Here is a 17,122-nt window from a genome sequence, read left to right on the forward strand (position 1 = left end):
GCAGCAATGTATCATTTTGCAGGGTCATCATTGAACATTGAAAGGATGTGAACTTGAGAGTCTAAAAATCAGGGTTTTTCAAACTGGGGCCCAAGGACCCCAAGGGGACCGCAAGGGAGTATGTGGAAAAGTTAAAAGAAAGAAAAACAGTGTAAAAAAAAACATTTGATAAAAAAAAAATAAAAAAAACATTTTTTTATATAATTGTAGATATACCATACAACCAGACGGGGGCAGCGTTTTTTTTTGGTTGTTTGACTTCCATTTGCCCGTCTTTACCCCGCGTCGTTGTCTCGAGCAGGAGGAAGTGAATTTACCGATTTTTTGTTTAGATTTCCCCCTAGTCATCGTTGCCACTACTAGTTCATCGTTATCACTCCCAGCCGTAACATTTTCTCCCGTTGTTCTGTAGTAATTTTTTAACTCTGCAAGTATGCCGTTGGAAAACCTGGAGGAAGAGGGTTTACCTAAAAACCCCAATCTGAGAATAGCTCAGCTGAAGTTTTTACTGACTCACAAACAGGATGCTAAAGTGAAGAGCGAACTGATGGACGCCATCAAACTCAACAGTGAGTTCATTCACTCGTACATGCTGCTCGTTTAGCAAATATACAGAGTTTCTGTAATACTGCAATATATTCAGCTGTTTCATGCACGAGCTTTATCGTTTTCCTGCCATTTGGGGTTTAGTTGGTTGACAGGCTAAAGCAAGTAGCACACTAACGTTAGCTCATTAGCTGCTACTGTATTTACTGGTTATATTATACATTTCTTCTGGCACTTTTGAATGTCGGTTATACATTTTCTTAATTGCTATATTTTAATGTACGTTAACCCAGGGCCGATTGTCACTCTGCTTAACGTTACACAATTTGTAGAATATTTTTCAAGGATTTTTTCTCTGTAGTGACACATGCCGTAGATTCTTGATTACAATAAAATGCTAGTGAGAATTTTAATCGACATATTCGTGTATTAACACGTATTATTCTTTTGTGACGACAACAACTGCTATCAAACCATTATTTTTTGCCAACAAACACTATAATTGTATACATGTATGTAGGTGTGATTAAAATGGAATAAAATATTAGTTATTTAATATAGTTAAGTTCAGTTAAAGAACATTTAATTTAAATAGATTAAACAAGTGAAAATCATATTTGGGGGTTTGTGACCTCTAAAAGATTGAAAACCCTTGAATTAGATAATTGTTTCTCTACTGTTTCTCTTTTGAATGCATTTCCTTACATGAATATTAAGAACTGGGTGTATTATATAAGTGAAACTCCTCAAATGTGCACATGGTGATTGTTGATGATGTGATACTCTATTTTGTAGATATGGCCCCATACTATGAAGCTCTGTGTAAAGATCTGAAATGGCAGGTGGACACGGATCTGTTGAGTAAGATGAAGAAAGAAAACGAGGACGAGCTGAAACGGCTGGATGATGTTTTGGAAGATGCTGAGAAGAACCTCGGCGAGAGTGAGATCAGGGATGCCATGATGGCCAAAGCTGAATATCTCATACGCATCGGTGACAAGGTAAGAATTCACACAGCGATGATGATGATTTGAACAATTCCTGAAATATAACATTGTTTAGTTTTATGTACATTTGCTCACCTGTCTAATAAAATACATGCAAGAGCTCTGTCAAGTCGAAGTTTGTCGCGTACGTGGAGCTCTCGGCATCTCGAAAACGCCACGCTGATATTGATCCTCGTTTAAGTTCTCCTTTTGTCACAAAGTCTGCTTGCCATGGACCATAATGTTTGAATGAAACAGACGTAATGCTGTTGTCCATGTCTGTCGTGATATTTGGATATTTTATTACAAAATTCTTGCATGTTGTACCTTTAAATATAATTCATTTTTAGACCTGAATTACATATAGGCATAAACTACATTTTAAAGTTTGGGGTTGAAAAGATTTTTCAAAATTTTAAACGGATGCTTAAGGCTGCATTTATTTGATCAAGCATACAGTAAAATCAGTAATATTGTGAAAAATTACAATTTCTATTTTAATATATTTTAATGTAATTTATTCATGTGATGCAAAGCTGATTTTTCAGCATCATTACTCCAGTCTTCAGTGTCACACGATCCTTCAGAAATCATTCTAATATGTAGAGTTGGGGCTCTAGAAACAATTCTTATCAATGTTGAAAACAGTTGTGCTTCTTAATCTCCTAATATTTATTTGAAATAGAAATCTTTTGTAACATTATATGTCTTTACTGTCACTTTTGATCAATTTTAGTGCATGCTTGCTGAATAAAAGTATTCATTTCTTTAAAAAAAAAATTGGACTGACCGCAAACTTTTGAACGATGATTTTAGTTACATCTGTACATCGGCATGTTGCATTTGTACATTTAATGTCCTGCTTTCTGTCTGTGCAGCTTCGCTGTGTTGATTCTTACACTATCTCATCTTCATCTTTGAATGCACTGATAATATTTCTCTGCCGTTCATGTAGGAAGGGGCCCTGACTGCCTTCAGGAAGACCTATGACAAGACTGTTGCTCTTGGTCATCGCTTAGATATAGTTTTCTACCTGCTGAGGATTGGCCTGTTTTATATGGACAACGACCTCATAACCCGCAACACCGAGAAAGCCAAAAGGTGTGGTATAGAGTGCATGCTTATTTTTAGTGAACTAATGCATCTCTAGCTGAAATGTTGGCCTGACACATGAACTTTGCATGCATGAACAGTCTGATTGAAGAAGGTGGTGACTGGGACCGGAGGAATCGTCTGAAGGTGTATCAGGGTCTCTACTGTGTGGCCATTCGGGATTTCAAGCAGGCAGCGGAGCTCTTTCTGGACACGGTCTCCACGTTCACCTCGTATGAGCTCATGGACTACAAGACGTTTGTTACGTACACTGTGTATGTGTGTATGATCGCACTGAAGAGGCCTGACCTGAGAGAGAAGGTAAGATCTGGCCTAAATGTTGTGCTGATGTTTTTAATTTTTTTTTATATACAAATGAACGAATGCGATTAAAATCCTGCTTTGGGCTACAATGTTTTATATTTTTAGAAAAGCCAGTGTATACACTACTGTTCAAAACTTTGGGGTCTGTAAGAATTTATTGATTTGCTTTTATTATTTAATACTATGATTCAGCATGGACAGCTAGTGACTCTAAATACATGTAATGTTTCAACCGATTTCTATTTCAAATAAATGCTGTTCTTTTGAACTTTCTATACATCAAAGAATCCTGAAAAAAGTATATTGTCCACAAAAATGTTAAGCAGCTGTTTTAACTGTTTTCAACGTTGATAATTATTAGAAATAATTCTTGAGCAGCAAATCAGGATATTAGAATGATTTCTGAAGGATCATGTGACACTGAAGACTGGAGTAATCATGCTGAATATTTTGTATCACAGGAATAAATTACATTTTAAAATATATTATGAAGCAGTCATTTTAAATTGGATATAATATTTCACAATACTGTTTTACTGTATTTTTCATCAAATAAATGCAGCCTCGGTGAGCATAAGATACTCTTACATGAGACCAAACAAACCCCAAACTTTTAAATGGTAGTGTGCACATTTTTCGGCTCATGGCTGTCAATAAAATAAAATAATCATGGATAATTTCATGATTTCAGACTTGTCTTTAGAAAGCAGAATAAAAAAGAAACGGTAATATGAAATCTTCTAAATTGTTTTAAAATTAACATGTTAAACTTTTAATTAATATCATTAGTTAAAACTTAAATTTTGACAGCCCTAAAAATATTTTCCCTCAAATTTTCTATTGACTTCTTTAGCACCCCTTTGAGGCTCCTTATACCCCAGTTTGAAAACCCCAGCTTTATTGAATCACATCTATAATCTAACAAAAGGCTTCCTTTATTAAGAGTTTCAAGTGTTATATGGCTAAAACCTAACACAGATACAATTCAATCTAATAGAAATACGCTCTGGAACCTCTGGCTTTCTTTCAGGTGATTAAAGGTGCTGAGATCTTGGAGGTGTTGCACAGTTTACCAGCTGTCCGCCAGTACCTCTTCTCTCTCTACGAGTGCCGTTATTCTGTATTCTTCCAATCACTGGGTAAGTAAAATAATAGTGGAGCCTAATGGTTAGAGTCAGACTGGTAACCCGAAGGTTGTGGGTTTTATTCTCGATACAGGGAGGAAATTACTGTCTACTGCTCCGTGTGTTTGTCCACGGTTTGCAGTGTGTGTGTGTGTGTCCGCACACTAACTTGGATGGGTTAAATACAGAGGATAAATTCTGAGTATGGTCTACCATACTTGGCCTTCACATGTCATTCACTTGTGAGAATGTTATTGCTTAACTAGACACTCTCCACTTTAAGATTCTGTAAGCTATATCATTTGCAGTGTTTATTGAAAGCACTTCTAGTCTTCTGTCATTGTTTAAAAATGTTTGTTAGATGTTCCATCTGTTTCTCTTCTGTAGCTCGAGTGGAACAGGAGATGAAGCAAGACTGGTTGTTTGCTCCTCATTACCGTTACTATGTTCGAGAGATGCGCATCCTGGCCTATAGCCAGTTACTGGAATCCTACCGCTCCCTCACGCTGGGATACATGGCCGAAGCGTTTGGAGTCAGCACAGAGTTCATCGACCAGTACGCTCCCATGTTTATCTAAACTTCTATACTAAAACATACTTTCTTCACTCACTTTGGTCTTTTCCTTTCCCTAGGGAGCTGTCACGATTTATCGCTGCTGGACGTTTACATTGCAAGATCGACAAAGTTAATGAGATTGTGGAAACCAACAGGTGAAGACCTAATGTTAAATGTGTATTGATTATTTAAATCCCTGTTTGATCTATGGATAAACTAACTGTGCACTACTTGTCCTTTTTTCTCTCCCAGACCTGATAGTAAGAACTGGCAGTACCAAGAAACCATAAAGAAAGGTGATCTCCTGCTCAACAGAGTGCAGAAGCTGTCCAGAGTGATCAACATGTAGTCCAGCATGTGGCGATTGATCGATACCCATCTTTTCTTGCAAGCAACCGGTCTTTTGTTTTATGTACAGTATATAATAAAACTGAATTGGAGGAAACTTCTGTGTTTGTCTTTGTTGTGTGAGCAAATGTGGGGAAAAGATGAGTCTGACACTTTTTTTTCTTATAAATAACTGTATAAATTATTTTTTATATATTTACAGAAACTTGTTACAAAACAAATATACTATACAATCTTTTCTTTAAATATTAAGTAAATCTACCCTACTGTTTGTTCATGAATTACATAGCAGCCAACACACAAAAGTCCAGCTGATCAAATGATTTTTGAATATGTATACAAAAAAAAGAAAGAAATCAAAATATACACACTTGTACATAGATTTATATGTAGAGGCTTCTTCCCCAAAAAGCAAACTGTTTTTATCTTAGATTCACATTCCAAATCTGTTGCGTTTAATCAAACATCTTCACAAAGCTTTCGTCATCTGAAAACAGTGGAGTTACAATTTCAAGGTAAACAGTACATTTATCTGCCTAAAACATTGGTTGAAATCACTGACTTTGCCACAAAAATATCTATCCCTCTCGCTTTGAAAATCTCTAATATCAAAAGTAGTCATAAAAGAATACAAGGAACAGACAGGATGCTTTTCTCACGGCAGTGTCAAGTGTCAGTCCTCTGCCATGCGTTTCATCAATCAGTTACCGCTCTACTTGAAGGGGAAAAGGGCGACGTATGAGATTCCTAGGCAGGTTTAAAACGTTTCTAAACCTTTATATAACATTCAAGTACTGTGGAAAAATGAATACATGAAATAAAAAGCTCTGCCTTAACAACAGTCAATGAGAAACTAATTCAGGCACTTTCTCTTTTTTTGTCAGCGTTAAAAGCAAATTAATAAGTAATTAAAAAGCAATGTATCCAATTACAACATTTGGCAACAGTGGTGCACTGTACAACTGTTTTGTTCCCTCTTCCAGTTAGAAAAGTCCTACAAAATGCATCAGCCAGCCAGAAATCTTTTGCACAGTTGTAACGGGCTATTTTGATCACATTCTCTGACCTCTTGGATTGAGATGGGAGGCATCATGAGGGAGGGGGAAAAAAGCACTATTAACACCTAAAAAATAATAATATATATATATATATATATATATATATATTCGGTGGATGATTTCCCACTACTGTGGCAACAATCTGTCTGGGGGAACTCGGCATGTGACTAACAGGAAGCTGTGTTTGGATAGAGTGGCGTATTGCATTATTTGTTTGGCAGTGAACCACTTCTAATAATCTTAGAATGTTTCCATTTACTAAATAAATAATAATGATCTCAATTGTACCAAAAAGTTTTACGAAATTGCTGTGCAAAAATACATCTCCATATGTACAATTCTTTAACAAAATATGTATTTCTGAAATAGGGATACTTCCATATTTGTATTCGGTTTCGTGTACGAAAAAGCCGAAGGGAAAAAATACACGCGCGCACACACACAAAAAAAAATCATGCTCTACTTCTCAGCAACGACTGCTGACTGACATCAGTGGAGTTCAGGAATTTACAGGAGTTTTAAAGATAAGCCCAAACTTACACAAAATCCAGCTCAACATTTCTGAAGATCAACGAGCCAAAAGAGGATCTATTGCCTTTTTAAGTTGACAGACCCACAATGAAAATGAGATCTAAATCAGAATGTCCAGCTACTAACCTCTTTAGGTTTGTGTCGGATCAATGCAGGAACATTGGGTCGCAGTGTAAATTAGTGGTTATTTCATGAGATGGTGATGGCCAGACTACTGTATATGTGTCTCACAGTATTGAGTCATGAAAATGTCTACTCCATTGCTGAGATGATAGTGTGTCTGTAATGTTGGTCTATGGCTCAACAGCAACTAGCCATAAGGCCCTTTCTGAGATTGAAACGGCAAAAAAACAATACCATGCCTAAGGCATTGACACCAGGAAATGGCTCTCCTACAATCATCTTTCGAGCAAGACTGCAGATTTTAGTACATTAAGATTTCAGCACATGCTTCTTTAGTGCTACAATGGGTAATTGGAGGAGATGAGACGTCACCTGCTGTCTCTCGTTTTGTTCCTGCAGTTGGTTTCGCATGTGCTAAAAAGCTTTACTGAATCAAGCCCTTAATGTACCTAAAACTGAATATTTTTTGGAGCTTCAAGAGACAACTGTCGCTCAGAGATTCAGTAAAGACATGCTAGGCTACTAACAAACCTGAAATTATTGAAATGAATGGGGCGGCGGAAAAAAAATCAAGTGCTTTAGGTAATGCAAGTCAGGGTTGGATTGTTCTGTAAAAAAAACTCCTTTAGCCGAAGTTCATAAAAATTCCCTTGAAATAAAACAAACCTCTAAATTTAAGCATGATTCATTTCTTTCCAAAAAAAAGTGTATGATAAATGGTATTTTGTTCTCTTTGCTATACATTTGCTAGCCTGTAAACAAAATGTGGTGTAAAAATGTCTAGTTTGCATAATCTTTTAAGTTTAGGTTGCTCGTGCTGAAACTCCACTCCTGTCATGTCTATCTGCAGTGAGCGTAGCTCGATCTTATTCAGCCCTCCAGAGAGAGATCATGTGTTATGATTAACGCAAGTTGAGTGTGTGTCTCCTGTAGGGATGTTCCTCTCCTGCACACTTCCTCCAAGGCTGAGTAAGATTTCAGTTTCCAGTAGTCCACACATACCGAAGAATTAAACTCGTTTGTGTCGCCCATCCCTCCAATGCTTGGTAGTGTTGGTGAGGCTACGTACCAGCCCAAAATCTGTACCTTCAGACCCCAGCGCAAGTGCTCAGGCTGGGTAGCTCTACGCAGCAGGCGTTGTACCCAATGGTGCATTGTATAGATTCATTATAACCTCTGACAGGAGAACTAGATCTCTCTGGCTTTATTATCCTATCCCAGGAGAGTGCCCCTGCATGGCTTTGGGAGGAAATCCCCACGAAGGACATCAAATGGGCCACCCAGTGTGCATTCCACCCTGAGGATTGTGGGAAGAGTAAGAGAAAAAGAAGGCCTCGTGCAGAGTGGCATGAGGGGGCTGAGGGAGCTCTGGGTCCAGCCTACTGCTCAGCACGCTCAGAGCCTCCACACCGGTGTCAGGGACGAGCCTTTGGCTGCCGGAAACAACAGGCAATATTACATTCTGAACTAAAACAATGAAGCAACCGGATGATGTAAAGAAACGTACCTGATGTATGAGTGAATTGTTAGGGAGCCCTGGTGGTCCGGGTATAGAGCGAGCGTGCTTGCTGTGGATGTTGTTGATTGATGGAGACTTGGCCATTTTGGTCCTGCCGGAACCTTGTCCTCCTCCCCCTCCTGCTCCAGACACTGTCAAAGTCATTACACAATTTGAATAAGAAACAGCACTTTGGAATCAAGCAAACAGCATATGATAATTATGTAAAGTCAACAAATTATTTTGGGTTTATAGTGTTTCTAGGATTGAATGGAGATCCAGAAAGTCAGTACATTCCTTCTCTGTTCCTTTTTTAAGTCAGCTTTGAAGAGCGGTGATGAAAGTGCATTGAAGCTCATGTGAAATGTGACAAAAACGTACAACTAAACTGAAATGAAACAAAAGCCACATTAAAATTTACCTGAAATTTAAAAGCAATCGGATCAAAATTAATCCAGAAACTGAACTGATACTAAAATGACATCAAACAGAGTCTAGATTGAAATTAAACTGAAATTAACCTGAAACTGCATCAAAAATAAACTCATATGAAACTGAAACTGGACTAAACACACTAAAGTGAATTTAAGTGAAATATAGATCTGGATCAAAACTAAAGTAAGATGAAAAAGGGGTTGATACTAATGTGAAATGACATAAAAACCGAAAAAACAAAATGAAATTAACTATAATAAAAATAGAAACTGGAATAATACGAAATTTACATTAGAGTGTGGATTACAATTGAATTGAAATAAAAAAAACTGTATTTGTACTGTATTTAACTGTAACTGTATTTAAAGAAATTATTTTGAGATCAAACTGACATGAAACAGGAACCAAATTAAATCTAACTGAAATCAAATAGAAATTGATACTAGACTGAAATGAAATAACTCAACAGCAACTGGATCAGATAAACTCATTTGAATCTGAAACTGTAATAATTAATGATAATACTAAATGAAAATAGTAACGGGATCAAAACTAAACTCAGATAAAACAGAAATAGGATTTAACCTAAACTGAAATAGAAACAGAAAACAAATTAAAAAGAAATTAAATAGAATCTCGATTAAAAAAACAACCAAAGATGAAAACCCAAATTAAAACTATAAATTGAATGAGCCTGGATTAATACTAAAATGGCATTAGACAGAGTCTGATTGCTGAAACCAAATTGAGATGAAACAGAAACCAGATTAAAATTAAACTGAAATGAAACCGAAAGCAAATTAAGTGAAACTTAAATAAAAGAGAAGCTAGATCAAAACTAAACTCCAATGAAGCAGGACTCTGGAAAAATGAAAGCACAGTGAATCTGTATTGATAAGACGTATGTACCTGTGCTGTTGAGGCTACTTGAGCCAGGCGAACCCTTCCTCCGTTTGGCTTCTAGACGTGCCTCTGCGTGATGATCGCTGCTCTGGTGAACAAACGGTCCGAGGGAGAGGGTGGAGTCACTGCTGTTCATCACCACACTCATGCGTTTAATAGACTCAGCGGGGCTGCCAGAAGGAGGGCCGCGTCCCGTCGATTCCTGCTTCAAGCTCAGAGAGTTGGCCCTGCCTGGGGTGCAGTTTACCCCCACACTGTACACCCCACTGTGGGATGATGACGACGCTGATGACGATGAAGATGAAGTCGGGGTGGAGGCGAGCGAGGAATGATAGGCGCTGCCCAGGCTACCCGCGTTTACTGCGCAGTTCTTCTTAAAAGAGGAGGATGAGGATGATTCCGAGGTGTAAGTGCTATGGGAGGTTAGCAGGGAACTGTTTTTCCGCTTCTTTCCCGAACTGAGGCTCCCGCTTGCACTTCCGCTGACGCTTACACTGCTATTATTACTACCCTTGACTACAGAGTTACTTAGGCTGGAGGATGGCTCCCGAGCCCTAAAGGACTTTGTACCAGATCGGGATTTGAGGGGTCGGTTGGAGCCCAACGAGGGTAGCGAGGACAAGTGGGCTGAAGGCATCTGGGGTGATGAGGCTGACACTTGTCTAGAAGCGCCACTGTAGGCGGGCTGCTCGCTTGCGGAGGCTTGCGGAGAAGAGCGGGCGTTCAGGGTGGTGCCGTACGACAGGACAGGCTTGCTATCATAAGGCGGCGACGAAGACAGGCTGAGAAAGCCGGCGGAAATGGAGGAGGATGAGGAAGAATGGGAATTTGTGCTAGTCCGGTGAGAGGCTGTCGGTGTTGTTGCAGAATTCTCCAACGCCAGAGGGATTTTCCTACAAAGTAAATGGAAGAAATCACAATAAGGACTATGTTCATCAGAAAAACAGCTACTTGCAGGAAGAGTCTCAACACACTCACTTCCACATTTGTGAGTTGACATGCTTGTCCAGCATGGTGGTGAGAGCACACCGTACTTGATCCCAGCGCCGGTCAAACGCATAACATCCTCTACCGTACAATCGACTTCCAAAAGTGCAGTACTGGTGAGAAACAGAACATGAATAGTACATTTATTCATAATATTCTCTTCAATCATTCAGATGAAGGCCGACTCAACTCGAATCTCACTTTTAAGAGGGTGGCTTGCCACAAAATTGGATTAAAATGAGGCCATGGTTATTCATTGTAAACCCATTTAAGAATAGGTTAGTGATTCAAAAGCTAAAAATAAATGCAAGAGACTGTTTATGCAGGCACTTGAGTTCAGGAAAAAAACCTCACTAACACTTTAAGATCACAAGGTTTCTTGTACTTACAGCGGCTGGTCGTGGGTGGTAACCTGAATAATGGCAGTCCAGTTTCTCCGTAGCTTCCTCCCTCTCCTCGTTCTCCCCCTCATCGCTGCAGAGGCGGCTGCTCTCAACACAAACAGGGGCCGGGTGAGAGTGGTGGGCCTGGTCGTGGGCCATGGCTGGGTCTCCTCCACTGTGAAAGTTACTGTTGTTGAGTCTGAAGATAGAGCAGAGCATCTTAACCTTTGCCTTGATTGACCCAAACAAAAACAACTGGAGATATATAAATATGACTGTCAACTACCACAATTTGGCTAATCAATCAAACAGGAATCTGATTTAGAGGAAATAATGGGGCAGGAGGAAGCAACTCACCGTGGAAGCCCAGAATTATGAGGTTTGGGTTTGAGGGGCAAAGGCTTGGTGGCATCAGCAGTGCCATTGCCATGGGAGACCGGGTGAAGGTCTTGTGGGAGGCGGGAGTGGGGAGGGTGAGGGTCCCTGAGAGGGGGTGCTGGGTGTGAGGGGTTCAACCTGAAGTGCAACTCCTTGTCACGCGCTTTGCTCTTGTGCTCAGCGAGCAGTGTGTCAAAGCGTTGCCGCCGCCCGAGCACCGCCCTCCTCTGGCTTATGGAATGTGTCTGTGGAGACAGGGGTAATATTTAACTGTTTAGTCAAGCAGTTACTCACTGGTTCACTTACTCATTAGGGACGTCCTAGAGATGCACTATACCGTGACCATAAGGATATTGGTGACCATAAGGATATAGGCCAAGAACATTCTGATTAGGAAGATAAAACCAGGATAATATTTGAGCTTTTTATCTGCTATATTATTACCTTTATATTGCCGTATAATAATATTATGGCAATATTCAAAAAATTTAATAAAATACAATATAATATAATATCTGACCTTATTATCTTTGCTATATTATTGATGCTATAATATTATATTAGGGCTATATTCAAAAATAAAATAATCTATTGTGTAATGTCTGGGTTTAACATTTTTGGCAAGTTTAAAGTCTGGTCTAGAAAGTCTGACTGAATGTCTAACAATCATATTTTTTTAAATAGCTGCCTATTTATATGGGCCCAAATTTCCACAGTGCATCCATAATTCCAACTCAAAACAAGTGTAAGGAGACACACCTTGCATGTTAAGGATCTTGTGCATGGCTTATGTGCTGTCATATCCATAACCCCACAATGGATATCTGGATTAAACTCTCGCTCTAGAAGAAAAATACCATAACAGAAACAGAACACGTAAGATCCAAGAAAAGGCGTGTACTTTTTACTTTTTTCCAATACAATTTAGTAGAATATCCTGTGACAAATAGCATAAATATACAGTAGCAGCAGCGACTATTAGCATTTACCTTGTCTCTTGTACAAGGGTCTTCTGCTACTGGCACTGCTACTGTCCGTTTTCTTGTCTTGGGACGAAAGGTGGCCCTTTCCATTAGGGATCTGACCAGGGGCCAGCAGAGGAGCCTTTGGTATGGAGGGGAAGTTAAGGCCTGACTTCAGGGGAGAGGTGCTCACAGTATTGTAAGAAGAGGACGTGGAGGTGGAAGAAGAGGCGGGCACGTGGGGGAGCTTGGCTGAAGATTCCACCTTCAGAGGGACCTTATCTACTTTGACAGCAGTAATTGAACTGGAAGGCAGAGAAATAAAGACAGCCTTATATTGTACCAAAGGTGGGTGTGTTTCATATTACATCTTTTGTGTTACGTAAGAATAGGCTGCTTATCTTAATTAATTTATCCACTAAATTCACTTACACTCCATCAAAAAACACATACACACCTCTCTTCTTGCAGCACCCTATAGGGGAAGTGAGGCTTCCGGTGAGGAGGCTTCTCTTTGGTTGGTTTGTAGATTTTAGTGGGGACGCTGCTGTTTGTGCGTGCCAGTGTGCTTGCACTGACGGTCCCGCCCCCAACTCCGCCCCCAATGCTGCCCTTATTTCGAGAGATTGCAAATGCAGCAGAGGCGGGATAGATGGATGGGGGCTTGCTGCTGGAGATGTGTCTTCTCTCTGAGGGGCGAGACATTTGAAAGATTTTACCCTTCTATTGCTCAACATGTTGAAGGCAAAAATGTAAGTAAATAAACACATGTAAAGGCCCGTTTACACCAAGGACGATAACGCTAAAAATATAGTTCTGAAAATACTTCTCAATATTAAAGAATAGCAGTTCACACCACAGCTATAACGATAATGGCACAGAGAAACAGTATAGTTGGAATCACTTTCAGAATGATTTTATCCAGCTGATGAATGATGAAAACATAGACAGCCAATCAGAGTCCATCCTGCTGTAATGATCTCAAGCATTTAAAGTGACAGACATGCATGCACTTAGAATAAACAGAAAGATATCATCCACTGGAGTGGACGCCAATATATTTATCTTTATAGTTATAGTTCTTGGTGTGAACGGGCCTTAAGATTTCCAGAAGGGTAATGGTAGATTTCTCAACAGTCCAGCATTATTGACATTTAGCGGCATTTTCATGTTTAAATCAGGTGGGTTGTAAAAATTTCAAGATTTATAATATAATTAAGTATCAAAAAAATATTCTTTTTAATAGTTATTTGTAATGAAAATGTTTGTTTCAGTTTTTCTCAGTTAACAATATTGCGTATATATTTTATGTATTATATGTTATTAGTGTAACAAAAACTATGAACTTATTTTTTAAGTTATACATTTCAGTGGGAAAAAAAACAAAGACTGAAGAAAATAAATGAGACAAGCAAGAGAAGAAAAGCCAGGGACAAATATATGCTTAACTTTTGAAGTTTGATGAGCTTTGAACCAAAACATTTTTATTTGTCTAGCTTTGCACTTTGTCCACGATAACCATTTTAAAAGGAAGTTAACCTAACCTGTAGTAGATTAATGCTCAGACACATATTCAGACACTCTCCTCTTCTAAATAAACATTTGCTCTCTCTCAGTCGTAATTTACAAAACACAAATGTGCAAGAGGAATGAACTGCTGTGCTGCACTAACAAACGTCTCGGTCTCTCCACACTTGCCTGTAAAAAACACACAGTCCTGCTGCTCTGGCCCAGTGTTTGTCACTAAGCCCTCCAGCAAACCAGGGGCAAACACACACAGACACACACACACTTTAGTCTGATGTCTCGCCAGTGTTTATCTGTGCCAATAAAACAGCAAAGGCACACAAAAAAAAAGAATAAATAAAAGGAGGACACCAGAAAGAAATCCTTGACTTATTTATTTCTAACAGAGGCTTGTGGCTTCTTGCCGGGTTGTTGACGCTGCTGCGAGAAAGTGAGCCAACATCAATTTGAGTAACCAAAGGCCAAATCGACAAAGCCCCAATTAGACCACAACAGTCCCTAATATAATTTTGCCCCATGTTGAAAAGCAATCTGGGACTGTTGTAGGGAAACTGTACACCAAATACTGCAACCTGACAAATGACCACAGGGAACTTCCGACATAAAATCAAGAGCCTCGTGCAAATGAAGCGTGGACAAAGGCACAGTTAAATGTACCATTTTGTATTTTACTTTGAAAATAGAAATGGAGAACAATTTAAAAAGCCATCAGCCTTTCAAAATGTCTAGAGCTATAATCGATCAAATTAATTGTCAAAAATCAATAAAAAAGAAATGCTCCGATACCAAAAACTGATACCATGCAGCGTGTACAGTACAGTGCTTATGAAAAAGACACATCGACAACAGAGCAAACAGAAAGCAGAATGGATATATCAGAGAAGGATGTCTATAAAATAAATATATCAAAGGAATTGAATGAAAGCAGTGTCCCATACAGTGCTTGAATACTGCATTGAATTCTCTTTCACGTCGTCCTGCGCTTGAAATGACGAATTCACACAAAATTGTGTAAAAACGCCATCTTGGCAATATCCTAGTTTACATAGTTGATAATGTATTATGTGAACGTTAACAGTTGAGAAATAAAATGAATGTGTAACAGTATATTGTATCCATGTATTCTGCGCTTCTTAAAGTTGACATATGAAAGTCTGACTTTTTCTGTTTTAGTGCTATAATCTGGCCCCTGGTGCATCTACCAAACCAGACAACGTGAAAAGTGACAACCCAATAACTTTGTTCAATGCCTGCACAGAACACTGTTTAGAGTCCCAGCCTCAGATGAGACGAGAGAGTAGGGGTGCTCCGATCAGGATTTTTGGGGCCGATCACCGATTACTGGAAGCTGTATCACCCGATACCGATCACTGATTACTGGAAGCTGTATCACCCGATACCGATCACCGATTACAGGGTATATTTGAAGCCTTCTATTTATCATGTAGCATTATTTATTACACCATATTTAACAACAATGTACATTAAGTATTACAATTAAGAGAAGACAACATATCATGAATTGACACCTGTGTATGTCCAGCATATTAACTTAGCAGCCTGTGCTTGGTTATTGGGAACAGCTTAGGGCTTGACAAATACAACTTTCCTGTAGAATATAAAATAAAAAAAGATAAAAGACAGAACATCCGAGTCTTTAAATTTAGCTTTCGACTACTTTAAACTAAAAACTGCAACAAAAAAGGCTATAGCCAAAATTATGTTTTGAGTCAGTAAGCCATCAGTTTTTCTAATACACTTAAAGGACCACAGGTAGTAAAGTGCACAGCAACAAAAAATACAAATAACTAACAATTTCCATATCTGTATATATCTATAACTTAGCTTTTTTCTGGGATGCACAGTCAGATGTTTGTGGGCATTTAGAGAGGAAGAGTGAGGTAGAGAAAGAGAGAGTGGGGATAGAGATTATTAGATTCATTTCTCTCCAAAAGCTTACTTCAGAAGCATCAATATTTTGGTAATTTTTTCTTGCAAAATTATTTTAAACAGATTAAGAAAGCCACCACTACTGGTCACATCTATGGTTAGATTGATTTGTTTAGATCCAGTGAAGTCGTGTCCCACCACTTTTTCTAAGGATCGATATTGTCCCCCACCAATTTTTGTAACATTGAGGCACGGGTGTACCTAATACAAATAAATAAAACATCTCCATTTAACTAGAAGAGCATTCATTTAGTTCGCTATTAAATAAGAAATCTAGCGCTAAAAGGTAGTTTTCTTTTTTTTTTTACTCAAGCTGAGTGCTCGGTGCCGCTGCTATCAGTGTCATGGATACGGTGTTCTCTTGTGGCTCGCGCAGTCTTCACTCGGAAGCGTGCTTCAATCTATCGCCGCTGCGGACTCTATTCATTCAGGTGAAATCACAAAATAACCGTTGCCGACCGTTGGCTACCGGATGGGGCGTGTTTGGCGACGCGACAAAGTTGAGATCTGTTTAACTTTATGCAAATTAAGAGCTACTTTCGAAGCGACAACCAATAGGAGCGGAGCGCGCATGACCCTTCTCCACATCATTGGATGTCATTCATAAAGGCAACCAGTGGTGGGAACGCCCACTAGCGACCTCATCGCCAGCCACTGGCGACATGCAGCGACAAAGTCGCTTGTAGTGTGAAGTGAACGGGGCTCAAAGGTGCAATATGTGATATTTCTTAGGATTTATTGACAGAAATGCAATATAAGATCCATAACTATGTTTTCAGTGGTGTATAAAGACCTTACTCAATGAGCCGTTATGTTTTTATTACCTTAGAATGAGACATTTATATCTACATAGGCGCGGGAATCCCCTTCTATGAAGGTCGACATATTGTGACGTCATGTGTCTACCGTAGCCGAAAGCGAACAAACATCGCTAAAGAAACCTCATTGCTTGACTTACTACTCTCTGCTGCTGACTCAGACTCAGACTCAGATATCTTTTGTCTTACGTCGGCCACCGTAGCTTCTCATTCGAGTTTGAAAACCGAGGGATAGTCCGCGAGTGACTTGGTGTTTGCAATTCGCAATTCTCACCACTAGATGCCGCTAAAAATTACACACTGCTACTTTAAGAGTCTCACCATAAGGCTGCGCTCTCTACTGGTTATTTCTGAGATTTTGGATGAGTGATATTATTCGCGTGTTGTGTTATTACCGGAGTATCTGAAGCTCGTGTAAAAGGATTGGCCGTGAGGCGGGGAGCAGCAGCTCATTTGCATTTAAAGGGACACCCACAAAAATGGAGCCTTTTTTCTCACACCCAAAAAGGGGCAAATCTGACAAGCTATAATCTATTATCTAGGGGGTATTTTGAGCTGAAATGTCAGACACACATTCTGCGGATTTATTTTAT

The 17,122-nt window shown here is 39.2% G+C and overlaps 2 protein-coding genes across 4 annotated transcripts in view; one reads left to right on the top strand and one right to left on the bottom strand.

Annotated features, from left to right (window-relative positions):
• The first annotated feature begins 289 nt into the window (after positions 1–289).
• On the top strand, positions 290–5,073 carry psmd6 (proteasome 26S subunit, non-ATPase 6). Its single transcript, XM_077203249.1, has 8 exons — positions 290–569; positions 1,342–1,547; positions 2,488–2,633; positions 2,726–2,945; positions 3,979–4,087; positions 4,460–4,628; positions 4,706–4,783; positions 4,881–5,073. The coding sequence occupies exons 1-8, from the start codon at positions 434–436 to the stop codon at positions 4,975–4,977; spliced, it is 1,161 nt and encodes a 386-aa protein (XP_077059364.1). The 5' UTR covers positions 290–433; the 3' UTR covers positions 4,978–5,073.
• Positions 5,074–5,183: 110 nt separating this feature from the next.
• The window catches only part of atxn7 (ataxin 7), a 48,910-nt gene continuing 36,971 nt past the window's right edge, over positions 5,184–17,122 (bottom strand). For 2 of the 3 annotated variants that reach the window (XM_077203244.1, XM_077203243.1), the window contains exons 6-14: positions 12,692–12,923; positions 12,262–12,539; positions 12,032–12,114; positions 11,252–11,517; positions 10,901–11,093; positions 10,503–10,624; positions 9,531–10,417; positions 8,196–8,338; positions 5,184–8,121 (exon numbers count right to left, since the gene is read on the bottom strand). In XM_077203244.1, the coding sequence (XP_077059359.1) occupies positions 8,104–8,121; positions 8,196–8,338; positions 9,531–10,417; positions 10,503–10,624; positions 10,901–11,093; positions 11,252–11,517; positions 12,032–12,114; positions 12,262–12,539; positions 12,692–12,923 (2,222 nt within the window). In that variant the 3' untranslated portion in view covers positions 5,184–8,103. The remainder of the gene's footprint in view (positions 8,122–8,195; positions 8,339–9,530; positions 10,418–10,502; positions 10,625–10,900; positions 11,094–11,251; positions 11,518–12,031; positions 12,115–12,261; positions 12,540–12,691; positions 12,924–17,122) is intronic. The other variant, XM_077203245.1, reaches the window with a different exon arrangement.

The sequence above is a fragment of the Siphateles boraxobius genome, unplaced genomic scaffold, assembly GCF_051911475.1.
Source record: "Siphateles boraxobius isolate OS27281-9 unplaced genomic scaffold, OSU_SipBor_1 5, whole genome shotgun sequence".
In the NCBI taxonomy this organism is placed as follows: Eukaryota; Metazoa; Chordata; class Actinopteri; order Cypriniformes; family Leuciscidae; genus Siphateles; species Siphateles boraxobius.

Coding starts and splice junctions, on each gene's coding strand:
- psmd6 (XM_077203249.1), top strand. CDS start 434: ATGCCGTTGGAAAACCTGGAGGAAGAGGGTTTACCTAAAAACCCCAAT. Junction 1,548..2,487: donor TCATACGCATCGGTGACAAG/GTAAGAATTCAC, acceptor CCGTTCATGTAG/GAAGGGGCCCTGACTGCCTT. Junction 2,946..3,978: donor GGCCTGACCTGAGAGAGAAG/GTAAGATCTGGC, acceptor GCTTTCTTTCAG/GTGATTAAAGGTGCTGAGAT.